General features: G+C 38.6%; 1 protein-coding gene across 2 annotated transcripts in view; it reads right to left on the reverse strand.

Moving 5' to 3' along the window:
• Positions 1-16,677, reverse strand: part of exoc6b (exocyst complex component 6B) — a 113,756-nt gene that overhangs the window by 75,668 nt on the left and 21,411 nt on the right. For both annotated transcript variants that reach the window (XM_016246614.1, XM_016246623.1), the window contains exons 2-6: positions 13,835-14,000; positions 13,592-13,639; positions 13,400-13,490; positions 12,792-12,837; positions 10,535-10,739 (exon numbers count right to left, since the gene is read on the reverse strand). In XM_016246614.1, coding sequence (XP_016102100.1) covers positions 10,535-10,739; positions 12,792-12,837; positions 13,400-13,490; positions 13,592-13,639; positions 13,835-14,000 — 556 coding nt within the window. The remainder of the gene's footprint in view (positions 1-10,534; positions 10,740-12,791; positions 12,838-13,399; positions 13,491-13,591; positions 13,640-13,834; positions 14,001-16,677) is intronic.

The raw sequence follows: 16,677 nt of genomic DNA on the forward strand, positions 1-16,677 counted from the left end.
ATATATATATATAAGAAGAGTTCATTTGCAAAAACCGTTACACGCCACTTTAAAAAAAAAGAGCTAATTGAGGTGCATTATTCTCCACATATAGCGCGATCTGAACCCTAAACACGTGTTGTCAAAAAAGCCGGGTTTGTCTACTTTCAAGGCATCGTGAGTTCACGTTTTACTGCAGAAGCCGACAAGCGCCCTTGTTGTTTTTGAACAGAAGCCGATAAGTCCATTTTAGCGAATCAGCGCGCTGTATTCAGGTCAGGTGACAAGGCTACATTCACTTTGAAAAGACTAGCACGTCAGAGGAGTTTCGTCAAAGCTGACTAAAAGTGATCGAGGATGGATAATTTCGAAGAACTTGATGAACCTGTGATATCTTCTTCTTCAGAAAATAAAAGGCCTGTATTCAGGTCAGGTGACAAGGCTACATTCACTTTGAAAAGACTAGCACGTCAGAGGAGTTTCGTCAAAGCTGACTAAAAGTGATCGAGGATGGATAATTTCGAAGAACTTGATGAACCTGTGATATCTTCTTCTTCAGAAAATAAAAGGCGAAACGTTTTCACGGAACCTTGCAAATGCAGCGCGTTACAATGGTGAGGGAAAAGCTCCGTCTATTGCGTGTAATCACATCCATGCAGTTTATGATCACAACAACAACAACATTTGTCAGGCATCTACATTGTCATCGGAGGAGATTTCAAAGATTAAACAAGTGTTTTTTTTGTAACTCTAAAACATGAAATGTGGAGTTATCTGATTTTGCTATAAAACAAACTATTAATATGTAAAAAAAACATATTTTCAATTAACTTTAATTTTGTAAATTACCTGTATTTGTTTAGGTTATTCTTACTTAATCAAAACAACCCAACTGTAGTTTGACTGATATTACTTGGAATGTGCAATAAAAAAAAGCATGATTTCTGAAAAAAAAAAAAAAATTGAGTCGTAGAAAAAGTGAATGGAGAGGAAACTTCAACACCATGAGGACAACAGAATAGAAACCAAGCAGTGACAATAGGATGCAAGGTGGGTGTTGTAGCTGCTCAGCGGGTTCCACAAAAAGGAGTCAAGACCACACTGTTTATTCTTTTTGAGAACGAGAAGGTCAAAATGCACTAATTGGACTATGTAAAGATTGAGTGTTGTCATTGTATTCATCTTAGAATTGTGCTTCATTTATTTCTTTAGACATGTCTGAAGTTCTAGTCCCCATTTAATCTCGAGTAGAGTCATGTGCGTCATAGCGAGGGTGTATCGGATGGGGGCACATGAAGAAGCCTTTGCAACTCAAGAATTCCTTCCCGTTAAGAGCATCAGAATTAAAGGGCTTCATTAAAGGAAGAGATGTGAACATTTCATCCCAACGTTCAAGCTCATTATTGTCCATACTTATCACATATCTCAATGTTTTGGTTTGTATGGTGGTGCCCAGAGGTGGTCCTGATCTTCTAATGAAAGAAGAGCATCACTTTTTTCCCAACAATTCTACATTCTACTAATAAACCATAAAAGCAGCATGTTACAGTGGTGTGTTATCTATTGTGCTTCATTGTCTGCTGTCTTCCACTTGTCTGGTTCAGCCCCCTCATCTTAAGTAGAGGTATTTGCGTCAGAGTGATGGGGTACGGGATGGCAAACATAAAAAACAAAAAAAGAAATGCTGCAAAAATTCCTTCAGCATCCCCTGAAGGGCCCAAACTTCTGAATTTAAAAAAGAAAGGCATATTAGTTATCCACAGCTGCAATTTCAGGATTTAAACAAGAATGTAACTTTGTAAATGGAGTGATGGAAAATTCAAAATGAGAGAATAAGACTGTTCCTTGTGAAAAATGAAATGTGCATCCAGAAAACACCATTAGTTGTTATGTGATCTGAAGAGAACTTATTTCCTTCAGAAATATTTGTAATTTGTAACTCCAATTTCCCTGAAGCACTGCAAAAATGTAAATGAAATTTCTCTACAATCTCAAACAAATTATATATTTGTATTTATAATTTTTATACTGTATGCAGCATTTTTACCGTAGTTTTGTTAACGTAACAAGTTTAACCAATCCATCAGTTAACCTCAAGCTAGTGATGCACTGACATTTCAGCAACTGAAAATAAAAAAAATAAAAAATAAAAGAAAATATGAATTTTCAGTTTCAGCCAAAGTGGTTTTGGAGGGCTGTATCAATTGTCCTAAACAATGATGTTTAATTAGTGCATCTCTAATGATGCTTTTTGACTGCGTAATCGTCAATTTTATGCACATAGTGTGGATAAGCTACAAGTAAACATGTTAGCAGTGTGGGTGCACTTCACTGTGACCAAAAAGGATTCTAGAATAGCAGTATGTAAAATTTATTCAGAAATAACAGAGTTGGTTCACTGCCAAAGAACTACAACTGGTTAAATTTGTAACCCGAGAAGGAAACACAACACACTGAAGAGCACATCAAGTACGCAATTACCCAAATTTAATTAGCCAAACTTTATTTTTGGTTTTGGTTTTAAACGAAATGAAAAGTTTGATTTCATCATCGATAAAAAAAATATATGATACTTTATACTTAAAATGACTATAAATCAATAGTTTTGTACTATATGGTTGTCTTTTCATTTTAAGGCGTCATCTGCAATGCTTCATGAGCTGTATAGTCCATTTCTGCAAAAAAGATGTTAAGTACACAGCCTCAATACTCTTCTCTTTGATTTAAAAAAAAATCTTTAGAGAAAAACAATGTGAACTACTGCTAAGTGTGTCAGTTTTCAACAGGTCTCCCACTGAACACTCCAGCTTTGTTAAATGTTCAATCACAAACATTTGCATGGATTTACTAATAGTCCTGTCCACAGTTTTGAATAGTCATATGATTGCCTGTGGAAAACAATGTTGCTTGACAAGGTGATGATTTCCAAAGTAGATATAACCAACCTCTAACCAACACAAAGCAGAAGACAAAGTGGGTATTTTAGCAGTCATTCTGAAGCTAGTGGATGTGTAGATGTGTTCCCACAGACGAAACATACAGAGTTAAATAAAACATAACTGGAATAGAAAGGGGATGAAAGTGATTCAAAAGAACAAAAGAGACGTGGGGGGGGTTCAAAAGAAAAGGAAGATTCAAATTCAAACTTGAGGTCTATAACATAATCTTTGACTAACCACTTCTATTTACACTACTCCACACACATACACAGACTCTCTGTGTTCCACAGCTTACAATGGAGCCATTATTACAGCACTGGATCTCCCAATATATTTATTTTCAGATCATTTGTTAGTGGAATTAAAGCAATCACAGGCTCAGAGACTGGGCCTAATTTCCAGTGGAATAGGAACCAGTCTGCAAGTCTGGATCACAGAGCCCCTAGACAAATAGCCTTCTGTTATTAGTGGTTCGCTCGCGCGCTTTCTCGCTCCTCTGGAGTTGAGGATGGAAGAATGGAGCAGGGAGGAGGGAAGGAGAGCCATCCAAAGCTCAAGAGAAGCCATCTCTGCTGTGGAAATGGAAGTGGATCCACTTGAGGTTGAGGGTCTTGCCCTGAAATAACCGATTTATTGCCCAAAGGTATTCGGTGGTAGTAGCAATGCCATCTGTCTTGTGACATCAGCCTGAAGAACGTGGAAACTTCAAGTATTTCTCCACACTACACTAACAATGTGATCATAATATGCGGTGATGGATGGGCAAAAATGACTAAGAAGTGGACAAATACAGAGTCAAACAAGAAAAGTGAAACCCCTGAACAGAAGAGAAACATAAATGATGGGAGGAAAAGGCGCTCTGTTCTTCATCAGTCAGCAAAGAGCAACCAATCCATTCTTCTCTAGCTTCTACAGTCAGAACGTCTCCAACGTCACTCCACCACAAAACCACTGGAGCAGAAACCCACAAAAAAGGAGAAAGAGCGACGGCACCCTCCTGTATTTAACAGCAGAAACCACTACTGAAGCTGCAAAAAGGCCACAATGAGCGCCAACTCGTAAGCAGAGCAGTCACATCTGTTTGCAAGGAGAAGTCACAGGTCTGAACCAGGAGCCAGCGTCTGTGTCAGCAATCAAGCCTAAGAGAGTGTTACAGATTGATTCTCCAAGTTAACAGAAAGCTTGTGCAAGGTGACATTAGAGCTTGATTTATCGTTCACTCGGTTTACTTTTGAGGAACAACTCCATAGCTTTGCTCTAATCAGCACGTGCCAGGTTACAGCCAAAACACACACGCACGTGAACACGCGCCAAGACGACAAATCTTACAGGACTCAAAGACATGCAAGAAAACAAACTTTAATAGGAGGAATGTGAGGCTTTGGCAAGTGCTGGCTGGACGGCCACTTTGTTCAAAGGTTACTGGAGTTTGAATTTTGGTTTAACTCTTCACCAACATTCCACTTCTGTGGGAGATATTACAGAGCAGCAGAGACAGGCAGAATCTGGAATTAACTCTGCTGCCACCTACTGGATGCAAGTGGAACTACAAGATGGAGAGCCTTTGCTGGTGGAAAAAAGGTGAGTTGAGATCAGAAAAAGGGTGTTCTGTTGGTTTACAAGCCAAGAAATAAATTGGAACAAGTTTCTTTCTGAAGAAAAAAGTAAGTGATGTAAAACTCCTTGACACAATGCCATGGTGCTGGTGTGTGTTTGTTAAGGTTGTACTCAGAGGTTTATTTAGCACATTGCTATGCAGTTGTTATAGTGTTTTGGGCAGGTAACTTATTGCTCAAAGTAAAAACAATCCCAAAGTCACTACAATATTCTGATACATGAAATAGAATTTATTTACCTAAAATAGATTTAAATAAATACTCATCTTTGGAACTTTCTATTTTTAAAGAAACCTGAAATCATGTTTTCTACAAAAATATTAAGTAGCACAACTGTTTTTGACATCGGAAATAATTAGAAATGTCACTTGAGCACCAAATCAGTATATTAGAATGATTTCTGACATTATGTGACACTGACGACTGGAGTAATGGCTGTTATTATTCAGCTTTATTTCTATTTTAAATTAGAAAAGTATTATTTAAAATTGTTATAATATTTTTACTGTATTTTTCAACTAATAAATGCAGCACTGGTGAGCATAAGAGACTCTTTTCAAAAACATCAAAAATTCTTACCAACTTTTTACAAGCCCAAACTTTTGAACTGGAAACAACAACCTAATTTTATATTTGGGCATGATCAGAAATGTATAACCAGTGCTAAATTAACAGTTACTTAAAACGTGCCAATCGACATGTAGACTGAACCTGGAAGTTCTCAGCTAAAGCAGATACTTGAGGTTACGTTTGCAGTTTTTTGCAGTTTCTCTTTTATTAGTAGAGAAACCTGGGGATACGAAGTCAGGCTCCAATGGAGAAAGATTCATTCAAACAGTATGTTCCCAAAAGGTAGTCGCTGAAGATCAGCTCCAGCCGTACCCTGGATCAAGGCTTATCTCAGAGACTCGAGCAGTAGCTGAAGCTGGCGGCCAAGACCAGGTCAAACATGGATCGCATCAGCGTCAGCAGAATCTGGGTCAAATGGAAGTCCGTGATGGGAGATGGTGAAGGCCGCTGGGGTGGGAGGAAGAGCGGTTAACCACGTTTTGAACCCGAACAGCTGCGCATGGTTAGGAGGACACCACGTGGGGATGTTGACAAGTATGTGCGTGCATTTGCCTGGGTTGTTGTGCATGCTGCAAAGCATGTGGTTCAAGAGTTTGAACCACTGATCTATATATAATGACTGGATCGCTCATTGTGTTCTAAACTGCCGACAGACAGTTAAGCCACCGGAAGTGTTCGAGCCGCCATCTTACTATTCCCTACCAGCAGAGAGCACCATTGAGTCACATCTAAAACACTGACCTGTAATGAACGTAACTTTTTAATAAGCAGGGGAAATTCCGCTAGTTTACGCCTAGGGTGTTTGCATTGTAAGAATGTACAGGGATACATCAGATTTAAAAACGCTGACTTGTTAGGTGATGTTTTCTCATTAAATTCACACTTTTTCCTATTAATTCAAAGGAATGTATGGGAATACTGGGGAATACCAATATGGCGGCGCGGCGGCTTCACTTTCATGACGTCATGAGCAATCCAGTTCTCTATTATAGATCAGTGGTTTGAACACTGTTCGGTACAATTAGCTGCTCTAAGCCAGAGGCCACTGGAAGGGTAGGACAGGCACCCAAGAAAAAACATAACCAAAATCACATGGAGCAGTGTGTTTCATTATCGGTTTGGCAATCTCGTCCACCTTGCATCCAACCAATATTACACTCGGGGATTAATCCTTACAGCTTATGTAAATGGTTTAAAATGGCACAAGAACTTATTTGCGCATCTGCATGGCTCTCTGTGGGGTTTTGTTACGGTCAGTAGAAATTTATGAAAAAAAAAGGAGGATATTGACCGATTGTTCCCAATTTGACTCCATCTTGTGCAATCTACCCTTCACCCTGTTACGTGATTCCCTTCATCGCTTCAATAAATCCCAATGCTGAACACAGATGACCCACTACACCAGGAGGTCTCAAACTCCAAACAACTAGAGGCACATGTGGTGGGCAGGCTGAAAAATGGCAAAAAATACAAGTAGTAAATTTTAAATTTTTACTATTCGAACCTGAACCTGATGAGAAGTGACAGTAAATACTTTTACACTGTTAGAAAATATTTCTTTTTGCATAGTAAGACACGTGTCTTGAACACCAAATCAGCATATCAAAATGATTTCTGAAGAATCATGTGACACTGAAGAGCTGGGTCATGCATGCTGAAATTCTGCTTTGCTGAGAAGGAAATAATTCACATGAATAAACAAATCAAAATAGAAAACCGTTATTTTACTGTATTCACTTGTTGTATTCACTATACTGGAGATATAATGCAGGAGCAAATTAGTGAAGAAGAGAGTGATTCGGGAAACACTAACATTATCTACTTTTGATGAATACAAGCATGCAATGTCTTCATAAAGAGTACAACTTCAATTATATTCCTGTTTTAGGTCTGTTATAAGGCATGTTGAACTGATATATATTCAGCTACTGCAATAATCCTTACAAAAACTAAACGGGAAAAAGTGTCAGCTTTAAATTTAAAGATCAACTTTCATATGCAAATATAAACCATTTTTCATGTGTAAAGAATTTTAAAAAACTCCAAAGAATGATGCCACATGGCACTAAAGGAAGAACACAAACTAACAGACGTGAATTCCCTTTGAAAAACAAAGCAGATGATCAGACTCAGAGAGCAGACCATCAGAGAGTTCAAACCAAACAGTCACCACCATCCAGATTGGACCGGTAGAAACTCACCAAGTACCAGAGCTTTGGGAGCCAACAGTTTGCTCAAACTATGGACCAGGACGCAGGCTGATGAGGAGAGAGGAAAAAGGGACAAAGTGGAACGAAAAGCTGGGGCTACTGGAAGTAGACCAGCAACAGAACAAACGGGTATCTCTAATTACAACTCATGGTGTCCACATGCATTTGCACATGTCAGAACATGAATGCATTAAAACCTGCTGGAAGAATACGCATCTACTGTACCTCAGTCCTGCCTACCTGGATGAATGCACATATTGTTTTATTCTCCAACTTGCCCTCTTCTGCAACATCATCAGAGACAAAATTAACTTTCCAGAAACCAGTGTTGGGGAAGCTACTTTGAAACTCTAGCTTTCCAAGCTACACGCTTCTCATAATTTGAAATGATTAAAGTACAGTAAAGCTTCTATTGCGAAAAAGTTACAAAACTAGTCCCAGAAACAAAAAGCAGCCAACTACATTACTAAATTAAAGCTGGTAGGATAATATCTGCTGTTAAATTTAAAAATACATGATTAGATCATTCATAAAAGCAGCAACACAAATAATGAGGATTAAAACTTAAACAGAAGACTGTCAGCAGTGATAGACTCATGGGCATTGGACCGACATACTGTATAGTGCCGCTGCGCTTCGGGTGTCCCGAGTTTGAGCCCCAGCTTGTGGACCTTTCCCAGTCCCGTTCCCCTTCTTTTTCCCACTTCCCTTCTTTTAAAAACTTACTGTCCTATCAAAATAAAAGGCAGAAATGCCAAAAATAAATCTTAAAAAATAAATAAATAAATAGGAGAGCTCCTCAGCTCGCTTGGCTGTAAAGCTGCATGCACAATAAAACGTGACATAAAAACCAGCCATGTAGTGTTTCATTGCATTACACCTGGAAAAGCTACACTATTCTGAAAAAAAGCTGAACAGAAGAATCAATGCTTTTGTGTTCTTGAAAGTATTGTGATGTAACTAACAAAAGGTTAGTTACATCACTTTTTTTTTTTCACACAAAAAAAGTCAACACGTTATAGCACAGCATCACATGCACACACACACACACACACTCCTGGCTTTGGTCTTTTTCAGTGAGGGATATTTGAACTCTTGTGACATCTTTTTGGCTATTTTTACTCCCCACTGTTTCATAATTAGGATCAGCAACCGGTTCATATTGAGAGGAACTGCTAGTGACTAGAGGAGCGGAGAACTTTCTGAAGAAAATGTGAGGGTGGCGACTGTCTGTGCAAAATTAGCATTGATGAAGCTAAGATGTTGCTAAGGTGTCTCTGAGTGGTTTTAAACAAGTGGCAGCGGTACTCAATCTCTTTGACTTTTAAAGGGGTCCTATTATGCTTTTTCACTTTTTCAACTTTAGCTAGTCTGTAATGTTGCTGTTTGCGCATAAAAAAGATCTGCAAACTTGCAAAGCTCAAAGTCCACTTCAAAAGGAGATATTTTATTTAACAGAAATCACTTTTCAAAAACTACAACGAACGACTCGTTTGGACTACAATGCATATTTTCCGGGATTTGTGATATCACAAATATCGACGAATGGGATGAGAACTGCTTGAGCTGCACTAGAGAAGGCAACGAGTGTTATCACTATGTCGGAGACACGCTAGCTTTCCCAAGGCAGACTAACTTAGAGTGGTTACAATCATCCAGGTTTAAATCGCGCTCAAACTGATTTGATTTTGACGCAATATTTACACTGAAGCTCGCAGGCGGCTATGGTAAGGGGCATGTCATTTCTCGACCAGGCGCCGAGTGCTGCCAATCACAGCACACACTGGCCCAGCTAACCAATCACAGAACACACTTGACCAGCTAACCAATCACAGCACATTTCGTATTTCAGAAGGCGGTCCTTCATTTGATACAGGAACTATTCGAGCCGTTCATGCCAGACTGGGGAGAGAGGTGTTGTAATAATGTAAAACATGTGAAAAATAATGTGTTTTTCGAACAACCTAGTATGAGAGCCTGTTCTAGTACACCCCCAAAACAAAATCAAGACTTTGTAAAAGAGCATAATAGGACCCCTTTAAGGACCCCTACTATCCAACAATATTCAATATCTCCACAACGTTTTGTTTGTGATTAAGAATTTGTAAATATATTTTTACTGAAAATTTCTACCCAATAAAATTGAACTTGACATAACTAGAAAAATGTATATTTATAAAATGTATAAAAATGCCCATGAAGTAAAAAAAACTTTTCGAGGTCTAGAAAGCAGGTTTTTTCACAGTGAGACTCCTGGATCTTCATAGAAAGAAAAATTAAATAAGTGAATTGAAATAAGAAATTACTTTTTATACTTTTTATAACTTGATTCTTATTTTGAATCATTTTAAGTTATTGCGAGGCCCCTGTTGGAATTGTTCCGAGGCCAACTTCTCTATGATATTTTGGTACCAAGATATGTAACAATGTAAAAAAATAATAATAAACAAAAATATAAAGTCTGATTGCTTAGAAAATGATTACTTCACCTCCTCTCAGTGAGCCACAAGATTTGAAGTATCATTCATGTGCAATAACTTTAGCAATAGTAATGCCTGCCTCAGAAACCACCACCAACGGAGCTTTCACATAATAACATCTAACATGGCTAGTTTTATTCCTCAGTGAAGAAGGATAAGGAAGAAAGTAAAGAAAGATATGTTAAAGAGAATGGAAAAAGCAAGGCCAGATTTTTATAGTGCTTGGGAGATCTTAATGTCTATTTGGCATTTCATATTCTAATGCACTCCTCGCCCCATCTTGGTCTAATAACTTTAAAAGAAAGCAGAGGACTTTTCTGCATTCCAATGAAAAATCCACTCAATTTCTCTCATATGTGTTCCCTGGGTCTTCTCCGTGTCTCCGTGCACTGTCCTTGAAGTAGTGTCCATACACAGTGTTCCACGATTCCTCTGGCATAAACAAAAGCGACCTGAAAGGATCTTTGATTCGGAACAGATTGGTAGCTCTTTTTCCTCCAGACTAGATGACTAGATGGTCAGAGATAAGATGAAAGGAAAAATGGGGGAAAAGCACGTTAAACTACCGAAGAACAAGGACTCTGTCCTTCCCTCAGAGACTTCACGTTGAAACCCAGCCGTCAGGTCAGATGCGAGCACATGAGGCAGCAGTCAAAGAATAGTTCTGATACACCTCCAGGCATTACTCAGACATGAGCACTCACTCTCGCTCTCTCTCTCACACACAAGCGCACACACACCTGTTTCATGGCAGTCTCTCCGATCTTATCCGAATGCTTGCGGATGCTCTCCAGGAAGTCTTTGAGGTCAGACATGGAGACGTCTCTGATGTGCGTGCGCAGGCGTGGGATATTCTCTGACATGATGCCGCAAAAACGATATGATCCAGCTTGAGGCAAACAACTCTCCTCCAACTGTTCCAGTGTTCGTAGTGCTGGGTAGTATCTGGGTGAAAATACGGCAGGGTCAGAAATGATTGCACATATCTGTCACTTCAAAACCCTTCCCACTAATGACCTCACATGCAGGGCTCAATATATATATATATATATGCATTAAATATTTAGTATTACTTTTTAAATGTTATTTACATTTTTTAAACTTAATTTTTTTTTCAGATTGTTTATACTTTAAAAATATATATATAATATACATATATTATTTCGATTTTTTTATATTTTTATATTTCTTTATATTAAATATTTAATATTTTATTTGTTCTATTTATGATTTTAAGTAGAATTTCTACAAATTCTTTATTAGCCATTTATAGATAATTTTACCTTGGTGACATTTAAATCAGCAAAATCCACAAGAAAAAAGTTCAATACATTACAATAAACCAATCCTTTAAGTTTGCTAAGCATAAAAACACACAGATTGTACATGACCGACAAACATAATATTGCACTGAAGGACAAATGACAGTCATGTAAACTGACCCAAAACTGTCCCCAGGCCATCCTTACTGTTGAGCGTTGCACATGCAGTACATGTTTTTAACCTTTGGTTAAAGACTTAGATCTCAGCATGATAACAATTTAACCCAATCAAGATGATCTCAGAGATGAGCTATGCTCATTGCACACACGCACACACACACACTCAATACAGCATCACAGTCACGCAACATTACACAACAGACCCGACGCCAGGGAGAGCGTCTCTCTTGGCCGACCCTGCTGCTACCTCCAGGCTAATGGCAAAACCAAGCACAAGAGAGAGATGGAGAAACAAGGAGAGCAGAGATAAATAAAAACCAAAAAGGATGGAAAAGTTGCAGGCCCATGCCGATGCTCAGGTCACACGGAGGACACGAAAAGACACTAAAACCAATGCTTCAAAAACGTTTTGAGTGGCACTTTCAAACACAATTTACGTGGACCATCTTTTCAGGGGTTTTTACAATTTTGATATACAAATATGATGATCCCTTTTATATATATATATATGCCTTTTAAATATAAAGGCAACTATATTTTTTACTACGTATTAAAAGAACTACTTCTATTTTTTTAAGAAAAAAATGCAAAATTTATTAAAATTAATTCATGGATTAAGTGTATCTCTTTTCTACCCCCTACTAAAGTGATTAAATGTCTGAATATTTTCCATTGAATTTAAAAGCATGTTTACAGTTAACTTTAACAGTCATATTATATTGTGTATAATCTTTCTTTCTCTCTCTCACATTTTTCACAGATGACCCCTGAGGATTGCAACATGCTTGTATATACAGTCGTGGCCAAAAGTATTGGCAGTGACATAAATTTTGTGTTTTGCAAAATTTGCTGCTTAAGCTGTTGTGGTGTTCATTCACATTGTTTCTAGATTATGTCACTGCCAATACTTGTAGTAACAATGTGAATGAACACCACAACAGCTTAAGTAGCAAATTTTGTAAAACACAAAAATTTGTGTCACTGCCAATATTTTTGGCCACGACTGTAAGAGCTGAGTGCTCATGAGGATGCAGGTTAAAATCCTGTATCGTCTCCACCTGGTTCCACCTTTCACTCCCTCCATCTTTCTATCAGATGTCTACTATACTTGACCATAAAAACATAAGAAAGATGCCTGATTATGCTAGGACAGTTCAAAGTATGCAGCTGCTAAAGCTAAGAAAATCCAATCCAAATGTGTCCTCTGTGTCTCTGACTCCTGACAGCTGCCAAATGCTGCTTTGGACATCTCAGACATCTGAAAAACTCTCTCTCCGTGTCTGTCTGGTCACTGCTTCAGTCACATCAGACTGGATGAGATACTCCAGTAGTCCAGTGATCTACGGTCTGTTTAAATCATCAACACCTTGCTCTCTCTTTCCCAGCTGGGAATGTCCTGTTCTCAAATTTGCTTTTTTTAAGTAAAGGTGTTAAAATATTTTGGGCACTGAACTACACTTGTGTATTTAAGTTCAACCTTGATAAGTTTATCTCTAATGCCACCTAGTGCTCATCTGCAGGTTACACAAAAAAGGCATGTGTGCAGATGTCATACCTTTTGGACCTCATCTGCTCCTGCAGCTTGCTGTACATCTCCAACACTGCAAGATAAATGCAAGTGGAATGCATGTGAGCTTTCAAGCAGTTAAAAAAAAAACATACACTACAGTTCAAAAGTTTGGGGTGGATAGGATGTTTTTGAAAGTCCCTTATGCTCACTAAAGCTTTACATTGGAAACATAATATAATTATGTTGTGGTAAACAACAATTATATTATGTATATGTCTATGTACATGTATATAATAATTTTACAGTGAAAACATAATATTTTGAAATATTACAATACAAAACAAAGCTGAATTTTCAGCAGCCATTACTTCACTCTTCAGGGTCCCATAATCCTTCAGAAATCATTCTAATATACTGATTTGGTGCTCAAGCAGTAGTGCTGCTTAATTTTGTGGAAAACCTTTTTTCAGGATTCTTCAATGAATAGAAAGTTCAAAGAAGAGCATTTATATGAAATAGAAGTATGAATTGCCTTGCTGAAGTATTCATTTCTTTAAAAAAAAAAAACAATTTTGAACATTAGTGTAAATACAACAAATAGTAGATAAGCAAGATGCTTGAAAAGCTCAGGCAGAGGGGCCTGATGTTTGTACCTGGTAAGCAGTGTGTGAGTTTGTCAATGGTGGTGGCGATATTCCTCTGCTGCAGACGGCACTGTCTCAGCTCATCCATCGATGTCAGGAGCTACAGGAGACGCAACCACCGATTTTAATAACGCTATTCATGTATTTGCTTTTAATGTAACAAGTTCTGAATCAAAGACTAAAAGCAAGCAGGACACACACCTCCTTGCCGTCAGTTTGGAGCTTCTGATTGGTCTCGGTCACCTGACACTGAGGAAGACAAAGCAACCAATTATCCGGGCGTGATCAAAACAGAAACACAAACTATATATGTCTGGATTTTTCCTGACATATTACACACAAGTGTTTGGAATCTTTTTTTAGTTCAGGTCTTTAATGTTTCTCTTTTTTTCTTCCGTCTGGTTTTATAGGATTTCCTCAAACCCTCATTTTCTCTTTCTGCACCTTGAGTTTCTGGGCTTCTCCGCGCACTTTGAGCAGCTCAGTAATGGAGTCCACAAAGCCCTGGAAGTGATGGTTGCACATCTTCTCAATTTCGCGGTCGTGGTTGCGGATCCGCCCTTCCAGTTTATCCATGAAGAGTCCATGTTCCTGTCCATCATAAACAGACCTTCCAGAAAAAATAAGGACAAAATAAAAAACAATGTCAAATTACTATATATAAAAATACATGTAGTCTATATTACATCAACGCTACATACAACATATTATACTATTACTGATTATTTATTTACACACATAAATGGACACCTGAAAAGATTATCAAAAGACATATGAAGTGCCTTGTTGCTCTTTAACTGTTTTGAAATTATGCAATATAATCAACAACATTATAAATGAGATTGCTAATTTAGGCCCAATCTCAATTCTACCCCTTAGCCCTTCCCCTTTCCCCTACCGTTTCGTGCATTCACGTGAAGGGGTAGGGGTGTCTCGATTCTCTTTTGGTTGGAGGGGTAGGGGTAAGGGGAAGGGCCAGATAGCCCTTCAAACTAAGATTTTTCGAGACCACACTTCAAATGAAGGGGTATGAATTATCTCGTAAACTGACTTCAGCGGCAACATGGCTGCCTGAGAGAACAAAAAGACACAAATGTAAGCATTTTTTGGCATTATTAAGATTTTAACGAAAAGTAATCATTTGTTTTATGTTACATTCAATCGGGAGTTCATATTTACGGTCATGTTACTCAAAGAAATGTTTGCAAAAAATCATATTACAGACTGCACGATAGTGCCACAACATATTTTGATGTCTGATCAGGGCGATAACCACCGTAGACATTGAGGGGGGCTAGTCCCCCCAATAATTAGAAATCGCTAAACCCTTTTCTCAAATATTGCCAATTCGAGAGCGAGAGATGAAAGTTGTGTGTATGCGAGTCTGTGCGTTTCTCATTTTAGAGTGAGTTTACTTCAAAAACAGCGATTTTATCCTCTTGTTGCTGGAAAATACAATGTAGTGATTCAGTATTTAAACTGTTATTTAAGGGGTCATATGATGTGCTTTAAATTGTTCCTTTCTCTTTGGAGTGTTACAAGCTCTTGGTGCATAAAGAAGATCTGTAAAGTTGCAAAGACTAAAGTCTCAAATCCAAAGAGATATTCTTTATAAAAGTTCAGAGTCAGCCACACCTACCTAAAACGCCTCGTTCTAACACGCCCCCACATATCTACCTCACTATGTGGGAAGATTTGCATAACGCCGCCCAAATGTTCTCACAAAGAAAGAAGGCGTAACTTTTATTCTCGCTGTAGTATTATTGCCGCCACCATGTCGTAAAGACGCTGTGTGCTTCGTTGTGAAAGCGAAACTACTTTGTTTGGTCTTCCAAAAGAGGACGATATCTGCTTCGTCATGCCTGGGGCTGATCCGTGATGGTCGCTGAGGAAATACTTCAACTTTGCGCTGTGGATCACCCGATCGGCTTTCACCATGGACGAAGCAGAGTCCAGCCCGGAGTCATCACATGTCCTTCCGGACACTCCTTCGTCGAAATCGCCGGCCGCGCCATTCTCAAGCCAATGCCTCTGCTCACTCTAACCCTCCCGCCGTCCCTCACTTTATCCCCTGGCCTCGGTTCACTGTAGGCCGCGGTGTGTGACGCTGTTTCGTTGTGAAAGTGAAACTACTTTGTTTGGCCTTCCAAAAATGGACACGACTAGAAATCAGTGGTTAAGTTGTATTTACAACACTGTTCCAGAACACGTCAACCCAAATATTCGGATGTGTGCAGGTTAAGCTCATTTTATGGAGGACTGTTTCCTGATCCTGGGAAAGTAGACTACAATGCCGGCTGTTCTGACTCAAAGACTGCAAGTACGTCTTTTATATTTAAATAGTTTTTATATTTTATATATTTAAAGCGAGTTTTTGGGCGGTGTAGAGTAGCGCTTGTTGTTTGTCATATCTCCGATCACAAATGCAGACATGGTTTTATGTTTACGCGGCGCGATACAACGCAATGCGTAAAAAGACAGTAGAAGTCATTTAATCCATAATTATGTCCCCACTGGATGCAACGAATGCCTTGTTTATAGTGTTGTTACGTTCGTGAACGAATCGTTCTCGTTCACGTAATCCATTGACTCGTATTTCTCATTCACTGAAATTCCTCCCTCCACAGCAGCGCGGCGCTATTGGCAGCGCATGCGCAGATCAGTGAACCGGGTAGCTCTGTGGACTGTTTCATCCTGTCAAAGAATGACTAAACCTCGAGCCAATAGCCTTCGAGTATGAGATGTCACGGAGCATGTGATTTGTTGAATGTAGGGAACGAATACGCCCTTCACTGAACGAATTTCTTTTGGTGAACGAAATGACCGAACTGATACATGTCGTTCGTGAATGAAATGAATGAGAGCGTACCGGGTCAGTCGGCCAATAAGCATGTCAATCTCGATCAGCAATCAGCAGAAAGCGGATGCAAAGCGCAGTTATAGGTAACTTACTGTGCAAATAAACTTGTTTATATATTCATATTTAGCATACAGAACATAACTCAACGTTTAATCCCCGATTTATGAATGTTTAAATGTCTGACCAAACAATTAAAATGTTAAATATGCAAGAAAACCTTGTGCTTTGGTCATCTGAACAACTTATTTAGACTTTATTTATTTAATGAGTAGATTATGCACACATTTTAATAAAGCCAAATCAGTTTTTTATAATAAGTGAATACATTCGTTGACTTAAGACAACAGATAAGACACTCTTTTTCGCCAGCTGATGGCGTATTTATGTAATATGAAGAAATGGTCACTGAACGAATCATTTTGGTGAA

Source organism: Sinocyclocheilus grahami, unplaced genomic scaffold, assembly GCF_001515645.1.
Source record: "Sinocyclocheilus grahami isolate Dianchi unplaced genomic scaffold, SAMN03320097.WGS_v1.1 scaffold24.1, whole genome shotgun sequence".
In the NCBI taxonomy this organism is placed as follows: Eukaryota; Metazoa; Chordata; class Actinopteri; order Cypriniformes; family Cyprinidae; genus Sinocyclocheilus; species Sinocyclocheilus grahami.